The sequence below is a fragment of the Oncorhynchus kisutch genome, linkage group LG24 (genome assembly GCF_002021735.2).
Source record: "Oncorhynchus kisutch isolate 150728-3 linkage group LG24, Okis_V2, whole genome shotgun sequence".
NCBI lineage: Eukaryota > Metazoa > Chordata > Actinopteri > Salmoniformes > Salmonidae > Oncorhynchus > Oncorhynchus kisutch.
Genome location: NC_034197.2, coordinates 330,176 through 343,994, shown reverse-complemented (window position 1 = coordinate 343,994; position 13,819 = coordinate 330,176). Strand labels below are relative to the sequence as shown.

Here is a 13,819-nt window from a genome sequence, read left to right as displayed (position 1 = left end):
CATCTCTTCTTTCACTGAAACATCGTTGTCCTCTTCTTTAACTCTGAATGCGTCTTCCTCGTCTTTAACTGAAACGTCTTTCTCTTCTTCTTTCACTGTAACAGCCTCACCCTCTACTTGTTTTGGTATTGTAACAGCCTCCTCTTCCCCCTCCTCTTTCACGAGAGCTTCTTTCTCCATCCAGCAGACCTCCTCTTCTTCAGCAGGAACGGGGTTAAGTTTGAGACTGGAGCTATGAGGCATGTACTGAAGTCGCTAAGCGGTATAATTCAAAGCAGTGTCACTTTATCAGCAGCACGTGATCAATGACGCCTGAACAATCATTTCGTCGAACACCTGATTGGTTTGGTATTGGGCTCGTTCGACATTGCAGCCGACAGTGCAGATGGCTGCTGACTGACTAATTTACAAATCACCTTGCATCATAAATAACTACCTATTATTAATAAATAAGCCAGATTACCCACAATGCAGCATGGATTTGATGCTCTCGAACACGGCCAGTGGTATGCCATAAAGGCTACACTGCGCAAGCGCTACGGTGTGTGGGACGTCATCTATAATAATGTGGCTGTTCTAAATTCTGTCGCTCAAAGCCTTGAGAAATTAACCTATTTTTTGACACAATTGGCTGGAAAGAGCCAATGCTTCAGGAAGCTTTGTTTCCCCATCACTACTTTTCAGCATGTTCTCTGTGAAGTAGGCTACGGGAGTTTTGTAACTTTTACAACCTTGGCTTACTGTTAGCGCACTAGCTGACTGACAACTGTAATCTTTCTATTTTGGATGTTGGGGATTTTTCCAGCGATCATTCTGTATGTCTCTGCTCTTTTGATCTGCAGTCATGTTTTAGTTGGGTTTTGTTAATCGGGTTCTAACTGGTCTCCGGTAGTTGGGCTCCATCTCGCTAAATAGCTAATGTTAGCTGGCCATCTAAGATAACTGCATATAGCTAACATTCTTTGATTTTTTAGTTAGATGGCGTTATGTATTTCCAAAACTGTGGTTTACTTTAATCACTCAAGTCATGAGTGCAAACGATTGGTTGAATTTGAAGTTTATTTGATATTTTATAAACACTACAAAACATACTCATACAAACAGCAACATCATACAAACATTAACTACATCACACCTGCCCAGACACACTAGAACACACCTCCATCTCCATTTAACACATCACATCTGCCCAGACCCACTAGAACACACCCCCATCTCCACAAACTACATCACACCTGCCCAGACCCACTAGAACACACCTCCATCTCCATTAACTACATCACACCTGCCCAGACCCACTAGAACACACCTCCATCTCCATTAAGGCCAACACCTCATTTGGCCGCCTTTCCTTCCAATTCTCTGCTGGCTGTGACTGGAACGAATTGCAAAAATCGCTGAAGTTGGAGACTTTGATCTCCCTCACCAACTTTAAACATCTGCTATCTGAGCAGCTAACCGATCGCTGCAGCTGTATAGTCCATCGATAAATAGCCCACCCAATTTACCTAGCTCATCCCCATACTGTTTTTATTTACTTTTCTGCTCTTTTGCATACCAGTATCTCATGACCATTTATCACTCCAGTGTTAATCTGCTGAATTGTAATTATTCACATTTTATCCTCATGCCTTTTGCACACAATGTATATAGACTCTTAAAAAAAAAATTATACTGTGTTATTGACTTGTTTATTGTTTACTCCATGTGTAACTCTGTGTTGTTGTCTGTTCACACTGCTATGCTTTATCTTGGCCAGGTCACAGTTGTAAATGAGAACTTGTTCTTAACTAGCCTACCTGGTTAAATAAAGGTGAAATAAAAAAAAATTAACACATCACACCTGCCCAGACCCTCTAGAACACACCTCCATCTCCATAAACTACATCACACCTGCCCAGACCCACTAGAACACACCACCATCTCCATAAACTACATCACACCTGCCCAGACCCACTAGAACACACCACCATCTCCATAAACTACATCACACCTGCCCAGACCCACTAGAACACACCCCCATTTCCATTAACTACATCACACCTGCCCAGACCCACTAGAACACACCTCCATCTCCATTAACTACATCACACCTGCCCAGACCCACTAGAACACACCTCCTTCTCCATTAACTACATCACACCTTCCCAGACCCACTAGAACACACCTCCATCTCCATTAACTACATCACACCTGCCCAGACCCACTAGAACACACCCCATCTCCATAAACTACATCACACCTGCCCAGACCCACTAGAACACACCCCCATCTCCATAAACTACATCACACCTGTCCAGACCCACTAGAACACACCTCCTTCTCCATTAACTACATCACACCTGCCCAGACCCACTAGAACACACCTCCATCTCCATTAAATACATCACACCTGCCCAGACCCACTAGAACACACCTCCATCTCCATTAACTACATCACACCTGCCCAGACCCACTAGAACACACCTCCTTCTCCATAAACTACATCACACCTGTCCAGACCCACTGCACCATTTTATTTCTCACCGTCGCCCAGCACTTTACATTTTTAGATAATAAAGCATTTGACCTTTCTTTTGCGTTAACAATGGAGGATTGGTTGATTTCCAGTTTTTAAGTATAGTATTTCAAATGATTGACGAGAAAAGTATAGTCCAACCATCGGGTAACTTGTTTCATGCGTATGAAAGGTGAGGGTGAATTTCAGATGTTCACTGCTTGTATTGATGAAGGAGTAGAATCGATGAAGTTCCTCTGCTGTGCCCTGGAATAGAAGGAACACGTCATCAATGAAGACTTTTTCAGAACCTGATGAGGTGCTAGAATAGATTGTTAGGGCTGACAATCACATTCTTCTCTAACAACCCCACATACAGTTATGCATAATTAGATGCCATTTATTTTAACTACAATGACCGTAATGACCTGAGCGCCAACTTGTCTTGTCTGTGTTTCTTTTACACCTGCTACGTAAAAGAGACCGAAGAATGTGTAACAGAAAAGCTTCCGTCCCTCTCCTCGCCCCTACCTGGGCTCGAACCAGGGACTCTGCACACATCAACAACTGCCTCCCACGAAACATCGTTACCATCGCTATTAGCGCACACCCTGCTAACTAGCTAGCCATTTCACATCGGATAGAAATGCACAATGGTCAATGCTATCTGGGATTCTTGGGACATCCCTACCCTAAACCTTAACCCCTAACTTAACCATTTTAAATGTCAACTTCAATGGGCTAGGGAAGTCACAGGGATGTATCTCTACCTGAAAATACACAATCTAAGTGATTGATAGTTCATATTCAGCAGTCATAAAGCCTTATTTACTTTAATGAACTACTAAAATAGTGATTTGGTCAGACAGCAGCTCTACACTTTATTGACTGACTGATCCATTCATCCTTCCATCCTTCCTCAGCCTTCCTCTCCTCTGAAGACCCAGTGAGGGTGGAGCTCAGTCAGAGAGCTGTTGAGGGACTGGTTAGGAAGAACACTTCTACAGCCAGAGAGGTCACACATGGTTTAGACGGTAAATATTTATGTCCCCTTAGTGGTTCATCACGTCAGCATAAGGGAGTATGTTCCATCATCTATGTTTATTTACATTAGTGCCAATTGTCCACTGATATTGGTGTAATTTCTCACCCCTTTTGGCTGTATGAAAGTTAATTTCCCCTCAGGCACACACATTTGTTCTTTGCTATTATGAAGGTCATTTGTGTAGAATGTGCTTTTCCCCACTCATTCGCCCTACCTCTTTACGTTGCTTATTTATATTCAGTGGCCTGACTGCGTCCAGACTGTCAAAGGCCCATCCTGGTAGATCTGAACCTAATGCAGTTTGGAGTGATCAGATGACAGAAGTCACATTTAGGTGCCAGGTGTAACTGAGGCCATAGACGCTCTATATCCATTACTTATGTTTTATATAATATGACTAAATATGTCTATTTCTGTGTTGCAGGTACAGTCAAGGAATGGAACGGCAAGGCCACAGAGCATGACATAAGCAGAGCTGTGGGAGACCACCTCAAGCCCTTGGTAGAGCTGGGGGTGGTGTTTACCACTACACCACGCCTTCAGCAGGCTGGAAAAGTGGGATTGATACTGTTTTTCATACTAAGAGGGACCAAGAGTCTGTTGATTGGTCAGTCATTGGGTTCATTTGTTGAAATCAAATCAAGCTTTATTTATACAGCACATTTCAGACATGGATGCAATGGCTTCACAGGAAAAAAACAAAATGAAAATAAACAAAAATATTTAGTACACAACAAACAGAAGATTAACAACTGAAAGACTAATGAACATTAAGGAAATTCCATTGATTGAAATATTAATTGGATGCAATATCCAACCCAAAATATTAGCTTGTTTTTTAGGAGGGGCTCTGAAAGACACTATGGGGGTGTCCACTGGAAGTTGACTAGTAACAACAACTGGGACATGAAAGACATCCACCATGAGACCCACTAAATCTGCCCAAGAAGATGTAAACAAAAGAAAAACCCACAAACTTAAAGACAGGAAGTAAACCAAAAAGGTGGCGCAACTAAAGGTTGACTCTCCACATCTATCAAGACAACTGGGCCAGACACTCTTAAATAGAACCTGGACCAGCTCAGGTAAAACACATACTGACTACCGAGGTGACTCCAATCAGTACTAACGAGCTACATGTGCTAAAGTCCAACCTCAAAACATAAATGGAAAAACCAAAGCCTGGAACACCTTCCCCCAAAAGACAACAAATATATCCTATATTTTTGTTGGACAAGTTTGCTCACCACCAACAGAAAACTTCCATTTCACATTATAATCAACTACAATGCTTCACCTTCACCAATATAAACAAGAAAAAACACCTATTCCTAAATAATAATAAACAATCGTATTATTTTTTTCTCATTTTTCTTTCTATAGAATTCTAAAACTCACTAGTTTCTAGAACTCTCATCTTCCTAAAACGAACAAGCTTCTAGAACTCCGGTTCCCTTGGAACGAGTCCAAACAAAACTCAAATCAAATTGTATTAGTCACATGCGCCGAATACAACAGTGAAATGCTTCCTTACGAGCCCCTAACCAACAGTGCAGTTTCAATACGGAAAAAAAGAAGACAAAACTCCAAATAAATTGTGATCATGGTATAACACACTGGCTAAACGCAAATCTTTTTGACTGCCCACCCCAGAGATAATCAGCAACCAAGTTTTCCTTACCACGGACATGTCTGATTTCAAGAGGAAACTCCTGCGATATCCGTAGTAACTTTCCACCTCACTGCAGAGCTTCTCTCTCTTTTCGGGGTTCACTCGATAGGCATGTTGTTGGATCGGGGCCCAGTCCCCAATATCATGCTCTAGTACATTTGGTTTGGCACATGTGAGAATTAACCCTGATATTCTAAAAACAGGGCAACGATGTCAATATAATTGTACCAAAAAATTGTCAGTTGGTTGCATGAATAAATATCACTACCAAATGTTACATGAAATGTAAATATGAAATATTTGATTGCATAGTCTTATTTTCAACGTCTTTTCAATTACATTTTGCTTGGTGGGATAGCCCAATGTCAAAACACAGTTTTAACGTGTCCAAATCAATAACCAATATGCAGAAACAGTTTGGGATAAATTGAAAACCTAACATGTGCTATATACACAAACATCTGCCACAATAATCACATTACTTGTATTTTTTAAAAGAAGCTCCTGATAAACTGCACAAGCACCAAAAACGCTGTTGTTTTGACAAGTAGCAATAAATCACTGATATTGATTAGGGGGGAACTGACACAACAACAAAAAACACAGAAATGGGAGATATATTTTACCTTACTGGTTAGAGGACAACCTACAGAAGACAGTCAGCTGCAGTTGGAGTGATGCATTTAAATTTAGGGGTCGCTAAACAAGGGAATGCAACACTTATTTGTCATCACCCATCGATATCATGCTTAAATAATTTGTGCGAGAGGGAGATTATGTTGCACGTCCTGTTAAAACTAACAGCTCAAAAACCACACGGAATCTGGGAGTAATGTGTACATCCCTGGTTAGAGGACAAGCTTGCTACATTTTGATTCAAGTGGGTCACCAACGTGGTAAGTGTAACACAACTCCTAATTGTCCCTAGAATGTCTAAGCAAACAGCTGGAGGGCTTTCTCCTATAGAGCTCCATTTTTATGGAATAGTCTGCCTACTCATGTGAGACGCAGACTCGGTCTCAACCTTTAAGTCTTTACTGAAGACTCATCTCTTCAGTAGGTCCTATGATTGAGTGTAGTCTGGCCCAGGAGTGTGAAGGTTTCTCACCAGTGTGTATTCTCTGGTGCACTGTCAGACGGTTAGATGTAGCAAAACTCTTCCCACATTGATCACAGCTATAACGTTTCTCTCCTGTGTGTATTCTCTGGTGCACTGTCAGACGGTTAGATGTAGCAAAACTCTTCCCACATTGATCACAGCTATAAGGTTTCTCTCCTGTGTGTATTCTCTGGTGCAGTGTCAGACGGTTAGATGTAGCAAAACTCTTCCCACATTGATCACAGCTATAAGGTTTCTCTCCTGTGTGTATTCTCTGGTGCACTGTCAGACGGTTAGATGTAGCAAAACTCTTCCCACATTGATCACAGCTATAAGGTTTCTCTCCTGTGTGTATTCTCTGGTGCACTGTCAGCTTTCCAGATTGACCAAAACTCTTCCCACATTGATCACAGCTATAAGGTTTCTCTCCTGTGTGTATTCTCTGGTGCACTGTCAGACGGTGAGATGTAGCAAAACTCTTCCCACATTGACCACAGCTATAAAGTTTCTCTCCTGTGTGTATTCTCTGGTGTACTGTCAGACAGCCAGATGAAGTAAAACTCTTTCCACATTGATCACAGCTATAAGGTTTCTCTCCTGTGTGTTTTCTCTGGTGTACTGTCAGATAGCTAGATGAAGTAAAACTCTTTCCACATTGACCACAGCTATAAGATTTCTCTCCTGTGTGTGTTTTCTGATGAATTTTAATGCCTGATGAGGTGAATCTCTTCCCACAGTCAGAGCAGCAGTGAGTTCTCTTCCCTGTGGATCTCTGCAGGTGTTTGAGGTGTTTTGATCTGGAGAGACACTTCTCTGCCTCTTCAGCATCATGAGGTTGTTGAGACTCCCCAGAGGATCCACGATAGTCACCACTCTCTCCTGTGTGAACAAAGTTAGATGATTAAAGGCCCACAACAATGGAAAACCACTGTAAAAAAAAGATGAGGCCAACAGAGTAGCCATGATGTTGTACAACAATTGACATCTGTAATGAATGCTAAAATTATTTGACAATTGTCTTAAAATGAGCAAGAATAGTCATATTTTGCCTTGTTTTCACATTAGTAGTAACATTGATGATTGTAGACTAGAAATAAGTTAGCCATGTTGTTGAAACTCTAAGCAGTGTGCCAGACGACGTTTGGTCTCCAATATAGGCCCCTTTCTGTGTTTAATAAAATTGCGGCACAAGGGCAATGCACAAACAATTTGATTGGAGAAACACCTCCCTGCTAATGAGGAAACCGCTAGTTATGGATGTAGTATATCTGCCTGGAGCAAAAATGGTGAGCAAAGATTTTAGTTTTTCACAATGTATTCTGAATGTGAATGGGGGAAAACTCAGGGGAGGAACCACATTTTCCAGAATGCTTATGAGTACATTTCACACTACTTTGGATTATAATTGTAAGGCTCATTTGAATGTCCTGCTTAATAGGTTTGCTACAGTATTAAGAATTGTGTAATTATTGAAGAACCGCATCAGACAGTATCCATTTGGGTGTTGCTAATAATAAAAGGTAAGATTTTTTTTGTATTTCATCTTTATTTAACCAGTTAGGCCAGTCGAGAACAAGTTCTCATTTAGTGAGTGAAGGAGGCTTTGTTGCAAAATAGGAAGCAGTTTTTTAAATTTAATTTTGGATTGGAGATGCTTAACATGAGTCTGGAAGGAGAATCTAACCAGACACCTAGGTATTTATAGTTGTCCCACATATTCTAAGTCAGAACCGTCCAGAGTAGTGATGCTGGACGGGTGGGCACGGGCAGCGATTGGTTGAAGAGCATACATTTAGTTTAACTAGCGTTTAAGAGCAGTTGGAGGCCACGGAAGGAGTGTTGTATGGCATTGAAGCTCGTTTGAAGGTTTGTTAACAGTGCCCAAAGAAGGGCCACATGTATACAGAATGGTGTCATCTGGGTTAAGCTGGATCAAGAGCAACATTGTTGGTATATACGGAGAAAAGAGTTGGCCAGAGATTTGAACCCTGTGGTACCCCCATAGAGACTGCCAGAGGTCCGGACAACAGGCCCTCCGATTTGACACACTGAACTCTGTCTGATAAGTAGTTGGTGAACCAGGAGATTCAGTCATTTGAGAAACCAAGGCTGTTAAGTCTGCCGATAAGAATATGGTGAATGACAAAAGTCAAAAGCCTTGGTCAGGTTGATGAAGATGGCTGCACAGTATTGTCTCTTATCGATGGCGGTTATGATATTGTTTAGGACCTTGAGCGTGGCTGAGGTGCACCCATGACCAGCGCGGAAACCGGATTGCACAGCGGAGAAGGTACGCTGGGATACAAAATGGTCAGTGATCTGTTTGTTAACTTGGCTTTCGAAGACTTTCGAAAGGCAAGATGGATATAGGTCTGTAACAGTTTGGGTCTAGAGTGTCACCCCCTTTGAAGAGGGGGATGACCGCAGAAGTGTTCCAATCTTTAGGAATTTCTGACGATAGAGAGGATGAACAGACTAGTAATAGGGGTTGCCACAATGGCGGCAGATAATTTGAGAAAGAGAGGGTCCAGATTGTCTAGCCTAGCTGATTTGTACGGGTCCAGGTTTTGCAACTCTTTCAGAACATCAGCTATCTGGTTTTGGGTGAAGGAGAAGCTGGGGAGGTTTGGGCAAGTAGCTGCGGGGGGTGGGGAGCTGTTGTCCGGGGTTGGGGTAGCCAGGAGGAAAGCATGGCCAGCCGTAGAGAAATGCTTCTTGAAATTCTTGATAATCGTGGATTTATCGGTGGTGACAGTGTTTCCTAGCCTCAGTGCAGTGGGCAGCTGGGATGAGGTGCTCATATTCTCCATGGACTTTACAGTGTCCCAAAACGTTTTGGAGTTAGAGCTACAGGATGCAAATATCCGTTTAAAAAAAGCTAGCTTTTGCTTTCCTAACTGACTGTGTGTATTGGTTCCTGACTTCTCTGAAAAGTTGCTCAAGGCTAGCGTCGGGGCAGGGCCACTCGGTAGCAGCTAGCTAGCTGCGATTATCCAGTGTAATGATCCAGAGTTTACGGCAGGAATATGGTGATGTGGTGGAGAAAAACAGTCCGGTATGCTGATGGATGATATCGCGCTGTGTAGACTGACAAGCTAAAACCAGCTGGAGCTAAAAAAGAAAGTCCGCTAGCAGTGGCTAACAATGACTAAACAGCTAGTAGATAATTAGCTGGTTAGCTTCTGATGGAGGTTCTAGGTATACGGTCTAAAAAAAAATTGCAGATCCGTATCACATTGGGTGAGGTGTGCTGCCGGAAGGTATATTTAATTTAAAAATGGAAAAAGAGATTGTAATATATACAAAAAGACCAAAAAAAAAACCATTTACAACAAACATGTCTTACTGCTATGCCATCGTGGATTACAAAATGACTCTGTTAAAAACCATTGGACTTAGCAAACTCTGAAATGATTTAGTATTTCTGTTTCCACAAAAACTGTTTTCCAAGCGCACCATAAGGAGCCAATAAATGATACATAGTTCGAATGCATTTCAGAATACAAAAAAAACGATCCAAAAGCAAGATCCAGTATTTAAGTTGAAGTTCATCATATGACAAGCGTAACGTTGTCTATAACTACTGATCCCTGAAGGAGATAAACTAGGTACAACATACTATTAAATTCACACCTCGTTGGAAGCCCCGCCTTCTACAGGTGATGAGCGCGAGACTCCGATTTATTCCTTAAGTTTAATACCGCTCTAAACCGACCCAGGAAGGGGTAGGGCCAAACAGGTGTTGTACCTCGTTTCCCTCCTTCAGGGAACACTAATTATAGTGTTAGGTTCTAATTTTTCAGAGTAAATAACTCACGGACACTAGAGAAGCTTAACCAAGTTTAAATATTCCCAAAGGGTCGTTCCAGCCGTAGTTCAGACAAAAACATGTTCTCACCATCACAAGTATATATACCCCACTTTGGACACTCTTCCTTCTCTCCAATCCTTACATCTTCTGGTTCGACAGGAAAAGGGTAACAGGATACTAAACTCTTATAACTCCCTTCAGGGGATCTGACCTGACCTCCTGACCTCAACCCCTCTTCCGCCTAATCCACAGATGTCCATCCGCTTCCCTTATAGCAATCCTGTGATCTCTTCCCGTCCACCCAGCACATTCCACAGCCACTCTGTCTTTCTACAGAGCTCACTCCTTTATATAATCTGCGTCTGATCGATCATGTCTTTAAAATCTCAATGTTCCAAGTTTAGAATCCAATAATAGTCATAAAATTACACTCCCTTTCAGTTGGTCAACTTTGGTAAAACATACTATGGGAAAATACAATCATTCCCCATGTCGACCCAAACGGATACTAAATTAAATGGCCCCTGGCAGACCTCGCAGACCTGACCCCGCAAGATGCGCCACTCCAACTGGAAAAGGTTGCCGACTGCTGCTGTAGTCTATTACTAGTCTATTAGTGAACACTTCAGGAGCAGAACGGCAGAATTGACGAATTCCAGCAGTGGAGGGGTTTTCCTGGTTAAGTTGGGGCGGCAGCATAGCCTAGTGGTTAGAGCGTTGGACTAGTAACCGAAAGGTTGCAGGATTGGATCCCCGAGCTGACAAGGTACAAATCTGTCATTCTGCCCCTGAACATAGGGCAGTCATTGAAAATAAGAATGTGTTCTTAACTGACTTGCAGAGTAAAAAAAAAGGTTATGTCGATGACCGGCTCACTCCTAGTCAGGTTATGTCGATGACCGGCTCCCATCTAGTCAGGTTATATTGGTGACTGGTACCATCTAGTCAGGTTATATTGATGACCGGCTCCCTCTAGTCATTTGTGTCTTATTTATTTAATCAAACAGCGTGCTTAAAGCATGATTTCGTTCAGTACATATAGATTTTATAAAAACACATGGGGTGATTGGTAGAAATTGTGGTGATTGGTAGAAATTACAGATGACTCTTGGTTAACCAAGATGTATTTTCCCCCACAGGAAATCTACACTGGCAATTATAGAATATACTACAGTATATAGCCTCAAATCTGTTTAAACAATAATTTTGACGTCATGGATGGCCAGTCTTCGTATTCATAGTGTAGTGAATTCAGGAGGTAGCCCTGAGCTGAACTCAAACCTGTGTCCAGTGACTGTCAAGCCAACACCTTATAACTGTTACGCCAAGATGTCGGGAGGTCGCTAGGTGTTGGGTTACAGTTGCTCCAATAGCTGTTTTCTCAGAATGTGAGAGCTGTTTACCAAACCAGGCCTCTGGGCAGCCATTTTGTTGTTGTTTAAAAAACCCACACAACCAGGCAGTTGTTACATTGTTTCTAAACATTAGAGTAAAAAAAAGCTTATTTGGGGATCTGATGGGGTGCAACAGTTGAACTAAGCTCATGAGGCATGTGTTATATTCTTCAAGAATCAATGGCTAGAAATAAATAATTAAAGTCACAATATGGATGTAGCAATTGCACATTTTCGCTTTAACACCAAACATCAGTTCAACAACTGGAGAGTTTGTGCCTCTGTTTTTAAGACAGTACTTACTCGTGTTAATCAGGGAACGGTTTCTCAAAACCATCTTATGGCTAAATTCAGCGTTAGAACGGTCGGACGCCTTAAGATGGGTTTGGGAAACCGGGCCCAGATATCCACTTTCCTCCTCCTCCTTCTTCGATGTAACAGTCATCTCCCCCTCTTCCTCTTTCAATCCATAAACTCCATCCTCCTCTCTTTTTACTGTAACATCCTCCTCCTCTTTCACTCTGAACGCGTCTTTTTCTTCTTTCACAGTAACGGCCTCACCCTCTACTTCTTGTTTTACTGTGATACCCACCTCTTCTTTAGTAGGTGGAGAGTAGCTTAGTGACCGCATGGTCGGGGATATTAGCTAGCTAGGCTAATGTTAACTTAACCAGCCCGCTAGCTGAATAATAACAACAACACCGTAAATATGAAATTAAACCGGATAACTAACTAGACGACAGAAGTGGGTTTAAAACACAGTGTCTAATACACACGAACGCGTCTAAAGAGCTTTATTGGTTCGCCTGTTTTGTCTAGCAAGCTACGGAGGTGTCTGACTAACTGTTACTGCTGCTGAAAGAAGAGTTCCGTCCACTAGATTATACGTCACACAAGCAGCATTGCCTTAAAGTCGCACATCGTCATATTCTGACGAGAGGGCAACGCTCAGTCAATATATTTTTTCTGTGGTTTAATTTTTCGTCAACCGTTCCATCGCATTATGCATTTTTTTTTATCATAAAGTTCATTCACAAATCACAAATACCGGCGCATGTGAGTTCAAATGGACTTTTTATTACTTCATAATAAAAGCCGAGCCGGACAACTGCCTTCCAGCACACACGTTTTATACGTTTGTCATTCTTACGTCACACTCACAGTAAACTCCTCTTATTGGCTCATCACCTCTGGCATTTAGCCACCGTCATCATATTGCCTTCATATTAGGACATGGAACCTGTAGTCTCACATAAATAGTTTAATGCATGTAGGACCATAGCAACAGACCATGGCACTCAACAGGAATAACCACATCTAATGGTGTCTAATGACCTAGAGCACAGAGAGCACTAGTTTTGCTGGCTCCTTCTGAAATAAATAATTGCCACATATGTACAGAAAAAGTCCCAATGCTATGTTATTGCTTATTGTGCAGTGGATGATTAAAATCCCTCTATGCCCATGGATGTGTAGCTAGCTATCTAGCCCATCTGTGTATGGACCCAAACGTTTGGGAAACATATTTCAATGTAAGGCATCTCTTTAATAATACTTCCTGTTGACCTGACCAAGTGACCTCTCACATCTGATTATGCTGTGCCCTCTATGTAGCCAGTTCAGATGCTGGAGGGGTTGACCTAAACAGCTGATATAACCTAGAGGATATAGGGAGAAGCGGAGAGAACCTCACAGGAAACAGACTTCATTATAGTCAAATTACACCACACTGAATATTATGTTACTATTATCTCCATCCTTACTTCTAGGGTCAGGAACAACACAAAAGTACCTGCCCTATCCAGAATAGCCTCCTCTCTCTCACTGACAGTTGGGGCTGCTATCCTTTCACCCTCTTCCATGACTGTTAGCTAGCTACCGTCAATTTAATTTGGAGTTAGTTTTTTACAGTGATAAATAGATAGCTAACTAAAATGAAGTTAAGTAGCTGGTGATATTTAATTCACTTAGATAGCTATCTGTCACGCTCGTCGTAAAGAGGAGACCAAAGCGCAGCGTGATTAGAATACATACTTTTTAATGAAGACAATGAACACTTAACAAACTATACAAAAACAACAAACCGAACGTGAAGCTATATAAAACTAGTGCAGACACAGGCAACTAGACAAATAACCCACGAAATACCCAAAGAAGATGGCTGCCTAAACATGGTTCCCAATCAGAGACAACAATAAACAGCTGCCTCTAATTGAGAACCAATCTAGGCAACCATAGACATACATAAACACCTAGATAGTCCCCCCCCCCCCAAAGATGTGGACTCCCCGGCCGCACACC

At 41.9% G+C, this 13,819-nt stretch overlaps 1 protein-coding gene across 1 annotated transcript; it reads right to left on the bottom strand.

The window, feature by feature from the left end:
• Positions 1 to 4,321: 4,321 nt before the first annotated feature.
• LOC116356993 (zinc finger protein 664-like) lies at positions 4,322 to 12,397 on the bottom strand. Its single transcript, XM_031804083.1, has 2 exons — positions 11,822 to 12,397; positions 4,322 to 7,192 (listed from the first exon to the last, which is right to left on the bottom strand). Exons 1-2 carry the CDS (start codon positions 12,147 to 12,149, stop codon positions 6,249 to 6,251), a joined length of 1,272 nt encoding a protein of 423 aa, XP_031659943.1. The 5' UTR covers positions 12,150 to 12,397; the 3' UTR covers positions 4,322 to 6,248.
• Between the last annotated feature and the right edge of the window lie 1,422 nt (positions 12,398 to 13,819).